We start from the raw sequence: 13,612 nt of genomic DNA, 5'->3' as shown, positions 1-13,612 counted from the left end.
AAGGTTATAAGTACTGCTACTTTCTAAAAATCTGTTCTTTGCGTTTTAAAATTTCATTTTAAATTACCCTTAAAATGTCTGAGAATGAGTTTGAACACATTAGTAACAGTGATAGTGACATGGCCTATGAACATGACATTGAAACAGTTGAAATTAAAACACTTGAAAGAAAAAGGATGCGGAATTCGTCTTCGGATTCTGTCGAGATCTATAAGAAGACCAAGGGATTAAAAATAAGCAGTGACACAAGCGGTGAGAATCAACACAATAGGTTGGATGTTAGAACAAACATAATCAAACCTTCTGTTGTAGCTTCGGAAACCGAAGAGAGAGTTCCATTATATAAGCAAAGCAGAAGACGTCTTCGAATATTTAGCTCATCTTCTGAAGAGGACGAAGGTCTACAGGAAAATGTTAGTTCGAGATCTAATGATACGGCAGAAAACTATTCATGGTCTAAGAAAAATTTTGAACCAAAATTATATGATTTTGATGAATCAAATTCGGGGATAAGGGGACACTTATCGAAAATATTCACTCCTTTGGATGCGTTTAAAATATTTTTCTCGGAAGAATTAATTACTGGTATCTGCGAGAAAACAAATAATTTCCATAAAAATCTGGCGCAAACTAAAATACATGCAGTTCATTCACGCGTAAATAACTGGACAGATACTTCACCTTCGGAAATATATTTATTTATTGCTATTACTATGCTAATGTCCAGAATGAAAAAACATCTATAAGAGAATATTGGTCTACTGATAAAGTTACAAAAACTGAAATTTTTTCAAAACTAATGAGCAGAGTTAGATATGAATCATTGCTGAAAATGCTACATTTTAATGATGACAATAATATGAGCTCGCATGATCCGTTGATAAAAATAAGACCGGTGGTTACTGAACTTAGAAACTCATTTTCTAAATCATTTTATCCATATGAATATTTATGCATAGACGAAAGTCTTTTACTTTATAAAGGAAGACTATTCTTTAAACAATATATTCCAACAAAGAGGAGTAGATTTGGCATTAAGTCGTTCGTTATTTGCGATTGCAAAACCGGCTATATACTAGACTTCATAATTTATTCTGGAAAAAATAATGATGTCACTGAGGAAGTTCCATCAATTGGACAATCTGGAAACATTACTTTGACACTCCTGAAATCATACGTAGGAAAAGGGCATACACTTATCACTGACAACTGGTACACGAGTCCGCACTTATACAATCTATTACACGAAAAGGAAAAAACCAATGCCTTTGGAACTGTGAGAAAAAATAGGAAAGATATGCCAAAAATGGAAGAAAAATTAAAAGGCGGAGAATGTACAAATAGATCGACACACAATCTATTAGCGTTAAAGTGGCGTGATAAAAAAGACGTATGGATGCTATCCACCTCACATTCTGATGATTTCGTTGAAACAAAAAAAATTAATTATCAAACTGGCGAACCAAAGCGAAAACCAAAGTGTGTAGCAGACTACAATGCCTTGATGGGTGCAGTTGATAAAATCGATATGATTTTGAGTTCACTTCACTGCGTTCGAAAAAGCACAAAGTGGTACAAAAAATATTTCTTCCATCTCTTAGACCTTGCTATATATAATGCGTATATTCTTTATAAAGAGGCTAATGAAAAAATTGTAACATTTGAAAAATTTCATCTGCTTCTCATAAAAGATATTTTGAGAGAATACCCACCAGATAGAGTAGAGGCTAAAGGAGGAAGAAGTCATTCGGACGACCTTCCATTTCGGTTAACGGAGAGGCATTTCCCTACTTCCTGCGTAACTAATGAAAATAGAAAACATTCTTCACGACGCAGATGCGCTGTTTGCACTAAAAATAATCGCAGAAGTGACTCGCGTTACGAATGCAAAAAATGTAACGTTGGCTTGTGCATTGAACCATGCTTTGAGATTTACCACACAATATAAAATTATTAAATTTTAAAATTTAAAAGGTGCAATTTACTACTGTTATATTGTTCATGTTATGAAATAAATGGTTATTAAGGCTTTTGAGGTCACCACATAATTTATTTTAGTTACAATCAATATACCTTGCAATTAAAATTCAGTCTTTTTCGTACGGAGTGGGCAGTCCACGGCGCACGCTTAACGCCGACAACGTCTGCTCAACGTGCGCCCTTTCGTAAAAAGTACGCAGTCCACGGTGAGCTGTCTCGTACGGAGTGGGCGGTCCACGGCGCACACTTGACGTCTGGCAACTCAGCGCTCAAAGGGTTAAAGACAAGTGCAGCTGAAAGTTATCGTTCGCTCGTGGAACGTTATGGTGACAATGCTCTATCCGAAAGAAGTTGTAGAGAATGGTTTCAACGGTTTAAAGATGGCGACTACAACGTGAAAGACAAAGAACGCTCTGGTGCACCAAAATGTTTGAAGACGAAAAGTTGGAAACATTACTGAACGAAGATGTCCATCAAACGTTTAAGGAATTGTCAGAAGCATCAAATGTTGAATCGACTATAAGCAAACGCTTAAAAGCAATAAGATTTATTCATAAACAAGACATCTGGGTGCCACATATTTTGAAAGACAGAGATGTTGAAAAACGTTTAACCATGTGCGAATTATTGCTTCAAAGAAGAAAAAATCATTTTTGCATCAAATCGTTACTGGAGATGCAAAATGGATTCATTACGATAATCCAAAAAGAAGAAAATCATAGGTAAAGCCTGGTCAGGCATCAAAATCAACGGCAAAACGGGATATTCATGGAAAAAAGGTGATGCTGAATACTTGTTGAGATCAAAAAGGTGTGATATACGAGCTGCTGAAACTGAATCAAACCATCATTGCTGATCGCTATTGAGAACAAATAGTAAATTTGAGTCGATCATTGAAAAAAAAACGTCGAGAATATGCCAAAAAGCATGACAAAGTCATTTTTCAACATGACAATGCTCGACTACATGTAGCGAGCCCGGTTAAGGAAACATCAGAATTGCTCGGATGGGATATGTTACCTCACCCGCCGTATTCACCGGACCTTGCGCTATCGGATTACCATCTGTTTCAATCGATGCAACATGGTTTTTCGGCGCAACATATCACTTCTTGTGAGAATATCAAAAATTGGATGAGTGGATAAGCTCAAAAGAAGAACATTTTTTTTATCGCGGAATTCATTTGTTGCCTGAAAAGTGACAAAATGTTATAGCTAACAACGGAAAATACTTTGAATGATGTATTGTTTATTCTTCTCTTTCACTAAGTTATATAAATTTGAATAAAAACGGCGGAAACTTATTTAAATTGTAACGAGGCCCAAATGCACCTCGTTACTACCGGCCCGACCGACCACCTGTCGGGCCGAAGAACGGCGCTTTGCGCTACCCTAAACGATCGAAATGATCGCGTGCCGTTATTTCGCGCCACCGCTACCGCGCGCCGCGGCGATTACGCGCTGCCGCTAGCGCGCGCGGCCGTGATCACGCGCCGTCGCCGTGCCTCGCGCCGATAGGCGCGCCGCTCGATCGCCACCGTATCAATCGTAGCGCTGACAACTATAAAACGGCGGTGATCGAGCTCCTAGAGACCAGACCGATCCGTACCGTCGTTCGACCTAGACGCTTTATGCCGATAGAAAGAATATCCGGACCGCTCTGATTCGCTCTGCCTTCCGCTTTCCAACTACCCGACCGGCGACTAAGAACATGGGATTGTGCGTCCGCAGTCTCGATCGAGCGTATTCGATACCTGGCCGTCTCCCGTCTTCCTGGGCTCGTGCGTGCGCGTGCGCAGTCGAGCGTACTCGGCAGTCTCTCGCCTTTACACGCCGCCTTGAATCAGGGGTTCGTCCGTCGGCGAACTCCGCTGAGCGTACTCAGCCTTTAGGCGATCCGTCTAGCGACCAAGAACCCGGGACGGTGTGTCCGCCGTCTCCGCTGAGTGTACGCAGCACCTGGTCGCTTTCCTCCGCGAACGTAGGGAAAATGGAAGGTGCGTACGCTTTCTCTGTCGAGAGTCCTCGGCCCCGACGGACGAAATCATTTCGCGTATTCCGCGACTTGCGTGCGTGCGTTCGACCGAGAGTAGAAATCTCCGGTCCGGCGACCATCTATACACGAGCGATTTCGAGCCGAGTATTGGGCGATAATTGTCCGAGACGCCCAGCATCGCGAAGCGAGACCGATCACCGCGCCGTTACCGTCGTTACCGTCTACACGCGTCGCGCAATAGGCCCCGCCTTCCGCGCGGCCTATCCCCTACGCGCGCGTGTACCGCTCAACGCACCGCACCGTACCGTACCGACGCGCCTAATAGACGCGTCCCGCGACAACGCCTTCGGGGCCGAACTCTTATATCTCAGTAAGCATAGAATAAATCTAAGTTATTTATATTACCGTTCTCAAGTGTCTCGCTGCTTTACTCCTCCTCGAACCCGGACTCCGACGAACATTATCCGCGCGGAACGCGTAGCGACGGCCGAACAGCGGAGTTTGGCCGTTACATCTGGCGCCCGAACAAAGGACCGTGCGAGGAGAAAAGCGGCAAGAGGAGTTACCGGCCCGATCGCGATGGCGTGGTTGTATAAACTATCAAATCCGGAACTGACTGAGCGGCTGTCCCATCACGACTTGCATACGGATGGGACATACGAAGAGCTACGAAGGCGGCTCGGTCAATTCGTACGAAGGCATCCGGAATTGTTCACAGAAGACAACGGGACGGCGACTCCCGCAGCGAAGACCGATGAAGGGACAGTGGAAGTCCGCGACGAGACGCTCGAACTGTCCATACCTCCCGAGAGGCCCGAACCCCCGATAGCCCAGGCAATGAATCAAATTCGGAAATGGGGTTGCTTCTTCGACGGATGAAGTCCTCACGAATTTCTAGAACGGGTCGAAGAACTCAGCGAGGTCTATGGTTACACGGGGGAATACGTTCTTCGAGAATTGCTAGAGATGCTACGGGGCGAGGCCCTCGCGTGGTACCGTCTCAGTCGGCACACATGGGCGACTTGGGAGGATTTCCGAAGGGACTTTCGTGCGGAATACCTACCGCGCAAAATGTTGGAGTAACTCCGCCACGAAGCACGGAGCCGCGTACAAAGAGACGGGGAACCCTTCCGAGCGTTCTCCAATGAAGTATTAACGCTCATGCGGCGCGCGGGTGGATGGAGTCCCGAGGACAGGTCGAGCTGCTATATGAAAATATGCACCAGGAATACAAGAGCGGCATTCGCATCGACGATGTCGCGAGCATCGGGGACCTCCGTGAGCGAGCCGCAGAGCACGAAGACATCGAGCGGCAGATACATGACCGCCGGCGAGACCCTGCAGCGGACCGATCTCCTCGACCGTCACGCGTCGCACCGATCACGGTCAGCACGTACAGCAAGGACGAGTGCTGCTGGCGGTGCAAACAGAGGGGGCACACTCGGGCAGACTGTAACCGTCCCCCGAAGAAGTTCTGCTCGCAATGCGGAAAGGACGGAGTATTGACCCGGGAGTGCCACCCGCTGCCGGGAAACGACCGACGGGCCGAGACTTGCCGCCCAGAGTCTCGGCCCTGAGGAAACCGCACATTAGATTCACACCGCGGTCCCACATAACCGTACGACTGAACGGACGTGATGTCGACGCGCTCCTCGACTCTGGATCGGAGGCATCATTTATACGCCCCGATTGCCCAGCAAGTGGGGGTCCCGATCCGGAAGTCGAGGCGACCCGAATCGATACGACTGGCTGACGGAACACTAATACAGACTTCCGGAACAATAACGATACACATACAAACGGAGGACAGAGACATGAGACACGGCCTACGAGTCCTGCCAAATCTCGGCAGCCCGATGCTGATTGGAGTGGACTTGTGGGCCAAGCTACAGATGACACTGCCACCATCACCGGATAACGCGACACAGACCGAACATCTACCTGTACGATCGAGGACGGACTGGCGCCGCGAACCTCGGACGAGACCGCGCGATTAAAACAGTTCCTGGAACGGGAATTCCGCCTCTTCGAGAAGGTGCAGGCACCGACGGACCGGGTATACCACCACATCCGACTGACCGACCCGCGCCCCATTAAGCAGCGGTATCGGCCCCGGCACCCCGCTATGCAGCGAGTAATAAATGAGGAGGTCGAGAAGATGCTGCAGGAACGCGTGATCGAGCCCTCTCACAGTGCGTGGAGCTCGTCGGTAGTTGTGGTGCGGAAAAAGGACGGGTCGCGAAGATTCTGCGTAGATTTCCGTAAATTAAATAGCGTCTCGGAACCCGATGCCTACCCGTTACCGCAGGTCGCCGCTACCCTCGACAAACTCCGAGGGGCGCAATATTTGTCCACGCTAGACCTGCGGAGCGGGTATTGACAGGTTCCCCTGTCGGCCGCGAGCCGCCCCTTGACTGCGTTTGCCGTGCCGGGACGAAGGTTGATGCAGTTTCGGGTAATGCCCTTCGGTCCGCATCCGCCACTTTCCAACGACTGCTGGATGGCATACTCGGCCCTGAACTCGAGCCCCACGTACTCATCTACCTAGACGATATCATTATCATGAGTCGGACGTTCGAGGAACATATCGCGCGGCTCAGGGAGGTCTTCCGACGGCTCCAGGAAGCACGACTGCGTTTTAACGCGGAGAAGTGCCGTTTCTGTGTGGGCCGCCTGCGGTATCTGGGGCATATCGTGGACCGAGAGGGCATCCGTATCGACCCAGAAAAAGTAAGCGCAATATCGGAATGGCCGGCGCCCACGACCGTGCGAAGGGTTCGGCAGTTCCTCGGGCTCGCGTCGTGGTACAGGCGGTTCATCCCCGGCTTCTCCGCGCTAGCCGCCCCACTCACGCGACTCACGCGGCAGGACGTGAAGTGGAGGTGGGGCGCGGACGAGGACGCCGCGATGGCCGCACTAAAAGAGCGACTGACCACGGCCCCGGTGCTTGCGTGCCCGGATTTTCGGGAGCCCTTCCAGCTGCAGACGGACGCGAACACGGAGGGGCTGGGAGCCGTCTTCACGCAGCGGCTGGAAGGGGCCGAACGCGTGATCGCGTACGCGAGCCGAACCTTAAATCGCGCCGAGAAAAACTACAGCGCGACCGAGTTGGAGTGTCTCGCCGTGATCTGGGGGATAAGGCGAATGCGCGACTACCTGGAGGGCTATCGCTTCACGGATCACCAGGCCCTCCGGTGGCTGCGCAGCCTGGAAGCCCCCATCGGGCGACTGGCCCGCTGGGCCCTCGAATTGCAACAATATGAATTCGAGGTGCAATACCGGCGAGGCGCTCTTAACACGGTCGCCGACGCGTTATCGCGACGACCTAAGGTGAGCGCCATAATCACGGGAAACGGTTGCCCCTGGTACCACCGTATGAAGGCGCAGGTAGCCGCAGACCCTGCCGCCTGGCCAGACTACGCCATCCAGCAAGGCCAGCTCCTCCGCCACGTCTTGCACGAGCTGGATTTCCGCGAAGTACCGGCGGAGGAGCAGTGGAAGGTGTGCGTGCCCCGAGAACAACGCGCCGAAATTCTTCGCCAGCTCCACAACGAACCCACCGCCGGCCACTTGGGGATAGCGAAGACGATCGCCCGCGCGGCCCGCCAGTATTATTGGCCCGGAATGTTCCGGGGCGTAGCCCGACATGTCCGGGCCTGTGAGGCCTCGCCTATAAGGCGACACAGGTCAAACTCACGGGCCTTCTGCATGCCACCGCGGTCAAGGGCCCATGGGAACAGGCCACCATAGACCTGATGGGCCCTCTGCCGCGGTCGACCGGCGGTCACGCGTGGGTCATCGCTATGCAGGATCGCTTCTCCAAGTGGCTAGAAATGCGACCACTCCGAAAGGCGACGGCGGGGGCAGTGGAGCAGGCGATCACCGAGGGCATTATTCACCGACACGGCTGCCCCCAAATAATAATGTCCGACAACGGGAAACAATTCCGTTCCGAGCAGTTCGCGAGGTTCTGCTGGGCTTACGGCATCCGTCACCGCATCATACCCGTCTACATGCCGCACTGTAATCCGGTGGAGCGGACAAACCGCGTAATCAAAACGATGATCGCCCAATTCGTGGGAAAGAACCACCGCAAGTGGGACACCAAGATTACAGCACTACAATTTGCGTATAATTCGGCCGCCCAGGACTCAACAGGCTACAGTCCGGCCTTTTTACTCGGCGGGCGAGAGTTGAGTCCCTGACCGGAGACCCGCACCGCCGCTCCACCGGAAACCGCCGCCGGCAGCTCGAGGACGCCTATGAGGTCGTCCGTGTAAATTTGGCGCGAGCTTTCCAACGTCAGGAGCGCTATTATAATTTGCGACGGCGCTCCTGGCGGCCTACGATAGGGGAGACAGTATGGCGACGCGAGCATCCCCTATCGGATAAAGCGAAAGGCTTCAACGCCAAGCTCGCGCCGAAATACTCCGGGCCGTACGAAGTTCGACGGATAATCTCGCCGGTAATGGTCGAGCTCCGCGCCAAAAACGGCAAGTGGCTAAGAAACATACATATACAAGATTTAAAGACGAGCAATAACAACGACGAAAAGCCACAGGACGCGGAGGTCGACGACCCGGAAGGGGAACCCGAGACAACGGCCCGGGGTATAAAACGACGGCCTCGAGCAGCGAAGCTCACACTTCCTCGAGCTGTCGAAAGCAGCAGCCAGGAAGTTTTTGGCAAGCGCAAGGAAAAGCACAAGCGTTCCGATGAGCGAGCCGCAACGAATGGAGATAGAGGATCTCACCGTCCTCTGGACGGATCTCGCCCTCTCCAACGACGAGGAGAGAGCCCCGGCCGCCCCGCCGCCGTCGACGTCGCCACTACCAGCGACGCCACCACCGATGTCACCACCGACGTCACCGCCGACGTCACTGCCGACGCCACCGCCGCTACCACCAGCGAGCACACCGCCGCCGTCGCCAAGGCCGCCGAACCCTCAAGTTCCAGCGAGGGGGACCAGGATACAGCGGTCGGATACGACGCAGCGCCGTAAAGCGATGATCCTAACGGCTCCACTGCCCCTACCACCCGGGCGCCGAGGACGCCAGCCCAAGGATCTGACAGCTATTACGAGGGTTACCACCCGCCCCACGCGGACGCCGACGACTCTGCCGCTGCCGCAGTAAACACCGCCAGCCCGATCGCTGCCGCAACGACCACCGCCGCCGCAGCACGCGCCGCCGCCAACAACGAGGCCACGAGCAGCCGAGATACCGCGCCCCTCGACGAAGCGACCACCCTCGGGTCCGACCCCCGTCCGACCGTCAAAAATTCTACGACCGGTCGGCTCGAGGCCACCGCCGCCGGTCCTCGTCGAGGTGGAGCCCGGCGTACAAAAATTGATACTGCACTCGGCCGTGAACATCAGCCGCCGCTACCGCCTCAGAACACCCGAGGGAAGGTGGATGCTCCGCTTCCACGCGGACGGCAAGCTCCGGTCTAGCCGCCGCTTACCAGACGACCCCTCTACCAGGGGGCCGCGATCACGCGCCGTCGCCGTGCTTCGCGCTCATAGGCGCGCCGTTCGATCGCCGCCGTATCAATCGTAGCGCAGACAACTATAAAACGGCGGTGATCGAGCTCCTAGAGATCAGACCGATCCGTACAGTCGTTCGATCTAGACGCTTTATGTCTATAGAAAGAATATCCGGACCGCTCTGATTCGCTCTGCCTTCCGCTTTCCAACTACCCGACCGGCGACTAAGAACACGAGATTGTGCGTCCGCAGTCTCGATCAAGCGTACTCGATACTTGGCCATCTCCCGTCTTCCTGGGCTCGTGCGTGCGCGTGCTCAGTCGAGCGTACTCGGCAGTCTCTCGCCTTTACACGTCGTCTTGAATCAGGGGTTCGTCCGTCGGCGAACTTCGCTGAGCGTACTGAGCCTTTAGGCGATCCGTCTAGCGACCAAGAACCCGGGAAGGTGTGTCCGCCGTCTCCGCTGAGTATACGCAACACCTGGTCGCTTTCCTCCGCGAACGTAGGGAAAAGGGAAGGTGCGTACGTTTTCTCTGTCGAGAGTCCTCGGCCCCGACGGACGAAATCATTTCGCGTATTCCGCGACTTGCGTGCGTGCGTTCGACCGAGAGTAGAAATCTCCGGTCCGGCGACCATCTATACACGAGCGATTTCGAGCCGAGTATTGGGCGATAATTGTCCGAGACGCCCAGCGTCGCGAAGCGAGACCGATCACCGCGCCGTTACCGTAGTTACCGTCTACATGCGTCGCGCAATAGGCCCCGCCTTCCGCGCGGCCTATCCCCTACGCGCGCGTGTACCGCTCAACGCACCGCACCGTACCGTACCGACGCGCCTAATAGACGCGACCCGCGACAACGCCTTCGGGGCCGAACTCTTGTATCTCAGTAAGCATAGAATAAATCTAAGTTATTTATATTACCGTTCTCAAGTGTCTCGCTGCTTTACTCCTCCTCGTACCCGGACTCCGACGAGCATTATCCGAGCGAGACGCGGAGCGACGACCGAACAGCGGAGTTCGGCCGTTAAAATATGCTTAATATTAGGTGTACAAATGAATAATCCAATTTTTTCAGCTACATTCAAGGTTCATTTTAAAAGAAAGTCAATTAAATTGTTTAATCAAAGATTTCGCCGTTGCTTTCTATAGATGGCTTAATTTTAAGCCATCTTTCAGGCAGCTGATGAATTCCATCTCGAAAAAATGTTACGTCTTTGGACACGATAAAGTCGTCAAGCCATTTTCGGATCTCATCCACTGATTGGAAGTGCATATCGGACAAGGCGTGTTGAATTGATCGGAACAAGTGATAATCGGATGGAGCAATGTCTGGTGAATACGCCGGGTGCTGCAAGACGTCCCAGCCAAGACTCATTATGGTGTCTTTCCTATTGCAAGCAAGGTGTGGCCTGGCGTTGTCATGCAACAATTTCACTGGATGTTCTCATTTGCCAGTATACGGGCGTTTTCATTCCAATTCTTGACTCAAGCAAATTAATTGACGTTGCAGTCCACAGTAACTGTTTCACCCGATTCTAACAACTCATAATAAAGCACGCCCTTGATATCCCATCAAATGCAGAGAAGAATCTTCCTTTCGAAGCGATTGGATTTTGCGACCGATTTTGATGATTCGCCGGGATTTACCCATGACTTTCTGCGTTTCAGATTGTCATAGAGTATCCATTTCTCATCGTAACGACTTTCCACAAGAAAGACTTTCGACGCTGCTTATTGAGAAGAGAAAGACACGCTGCCGTTCGTCGCGTCGTTCGTCGCGTCGACGAACGAATACGTGGACTGCAGAACGTACTGCGGCGTGACCGACGGTGTGGAGTACCGTTACTACGATCGACTGGGCGTGTTTCTAAACAGACGACGCGGTCGCGTGGGCGGTTACTGCGTGCCGACTGACGCTGCCATCTGCAACGAGAATACGAGTCTGACGGTTTACGGCTCCGACGGCTGGCGATGTTTGTCTCAAACGCGAGCGTTCGCTGGCGAGGGCGGTAATCGAATCATCGTTTGCAACGGTCAGTTGCTGATCGAGCCACCGGCAAAATCTGGCACGGTCACATCGATTCTACGCTCGCGTTCGACTCGATTGACGAGCTGTTGCCTGACAATCCGAACGGTGACGGTGGCGGAGGGTTTCGATTCGTGTGTCCTCCGTCTTTGTGGGACGAACGCGACAATGGGTACGTGACTGCGCCTTTCAATCGTTTGTTCCTACTGCGCAACACGTGCGCTTCTCTCATTCCGCACGCGGATGAGTCGATCACGTCGAATTTCGAAAAGAATAAATGCGAGTGTGGCGATATGGCTCGTTACGACGAAAGATTCGCACATGCGTACCGAACGATTGCACTGCGCGCGAGGATGCTTTCGATCGTCGTACGTTGCACAGCGCGCTGGGGAACGGAACGGCGTGTCTGGAGCTGTGGATGACGATTTCACAGGCTCGAAAATTGACGGGCGTTCCGCGAATGTGCGGCATGGAGCACAAAAGCGCCGATCTCGGAGATGCGGGAGTCGGATACGTTCAATCGTACGGCGCGCTGTTCGATCGAGCGGTACCCTCACCTACGGCTATGCTTCTATCATCGCTCTCGTTATCGCAGATAACACGCTAGTCGCCTCTTGAGTCGACGCTCGAACGCGACGATGAATCAGTGTCGACGAGGAGACCTCAGCGGCGACACGTTTTCGCACCGATTCGTAGTCTACGAATTCGACCACAAAAAACTATGACGACTTCGCACGTTCTGCCCGATATTGTATTGTGCGCGCAACAGTCCCTCATGGAACTTAACATTTGGACGAAGGTGTTATTGGACGGTCCTCCGGTATCGAGCGTCATGCCTCCTCGACACGCCGATTACGCGCTGTTTGAGCGGCGCGTGTCCACGTTCGACGACATCCTCGTACATCACGCCCGGATGACTACTGAACACACTCGACTCATGGCTCGAGCCGGTCTCTTCTACAACGGACACGGTGACAGGACCTGTGTTACCCTGTGTTACCATTGCGGCGTATCGTTGTCCAATTGGTCTCGTTCGGACGAACCCGCTTTCACGCATACCTTCTGGTCGTCGCATTGCGCCGTTGTATACGATATGGCACTTGAGCGAGCCGCTACCGGTGACAGAGGTGAGATCGAACGATTCGATCGTGAGCAACAACGACCGACCGCGGTCGAAGAATCGAACGTGCGAGCGCGATCTCACAACGATCATATTGCGCATTGAATGTAGAGCAATAAAATGTTTTTTTTGACAACGAATGTTTTTTTCTTTCGAACATACTTTACACGATCCCATTTTCGCTTCAATCGAAAATGACATGCGTGTTACCCTGTGCACCCGTTCGTTTCCGCACGACAACTTCGATTGCGTCTCGTTCAGCCGCCTGGCTTGCGTTTTCGCCTTTATCGAAGAAAAAACTGTAAAATACAGCGTATTTTCTCTTTGCTAGTGTCCATCTTTGACGCGCGCTCAAACAAAAACTGAGTGAACTAATCACAAAACTGTCAGAAAAAGTTTATTTTAGTACGAAATCTCATCTTTCTAACACCATCTAGTAGAACCCGATCGAATTTAAACAACGCCAGATACAGATAACTAAAGCCTTCTATTGGAAAACTAATGGATTTCTTTTTACTACACCTGATATTATAATTCTTAAATACACTATGTTTTTTGTATTCGAATCAGCGATGTTAATATCATTTTTTCGTTACAGTCGCGACCAGAAATTATTCGACCTTCGCTGAGTACGACTTCCGATAATATCACAATCAACAACGATCTACTACCAGTATTGAAAAGAAAACGACGCTTGAACGTGCAGTTACCAAGCAACGGTGTAGTAAGCGCTTTCAACAGTGTAACCATTTATACGGACGAGCGCAAACGTTCGCGAGTAGCTATATCTCAAGATCGCAATGGATGGACAATCAAGTTATCGTATAAATAAAAAATAACGAATGGCTTTCAAAACGTATGGAGACTGCTTTTTTTATGTCACATTTATTTGAACCGCGAACTGCACGCCAAACGATCATCGATCACAGCGATCGCGAAGAGGACAATGAGCAATCCGACGCGAATGAACACGTCAAGTGCGAAGAGGACGGCGAAGATGTTTAA

The 13,612-nt window shown here is 51.5% G+C and overlaps 1 protein-coding gene across 1 annotated transcript; it reads left to right on the top strand.

Moving 5' to 3' along the window:
• Window positions 1-12,208: 12,208 nt before the first annotated feature.
• Window positions 12,209-13,612, top strand: LOC112590671 (uncharacterized). Its single transcript, XM_025307920.1, has 3 exons — window positions 12,209-12,673; window positions 13,206-13,429; window positions 13,537-13,612. Exons 1-3 carry the CDS (start codon window positions 12,209-12,211, stop codon window positions 13,610-13,612), a joined length of 765 nt encoding a protein of 254 aa, XP_025163705.1.

The sequence above is a fragment of the Harpegnathos saltator genome, unplaced genomic scaffold (genome assembly GCF_003227715.2).
Source record: "Harpegnathos saltator strain DR-91 unplaced genomic scaffold, Hsal_v8.6 scaffold130, whole genome shotgun sequence".
Taxonomy (NCBI): Eukaryota; Metazoa; Arthropoda; class Insecta; order Hymenoptera; family Formicidae; genus Harpegnathos; species Harpegnathos saltator.
Note: the sequence above shows the minus strand (reverse complement) of the source record. Positions and strands in the feature narration are given on the sequence as shown.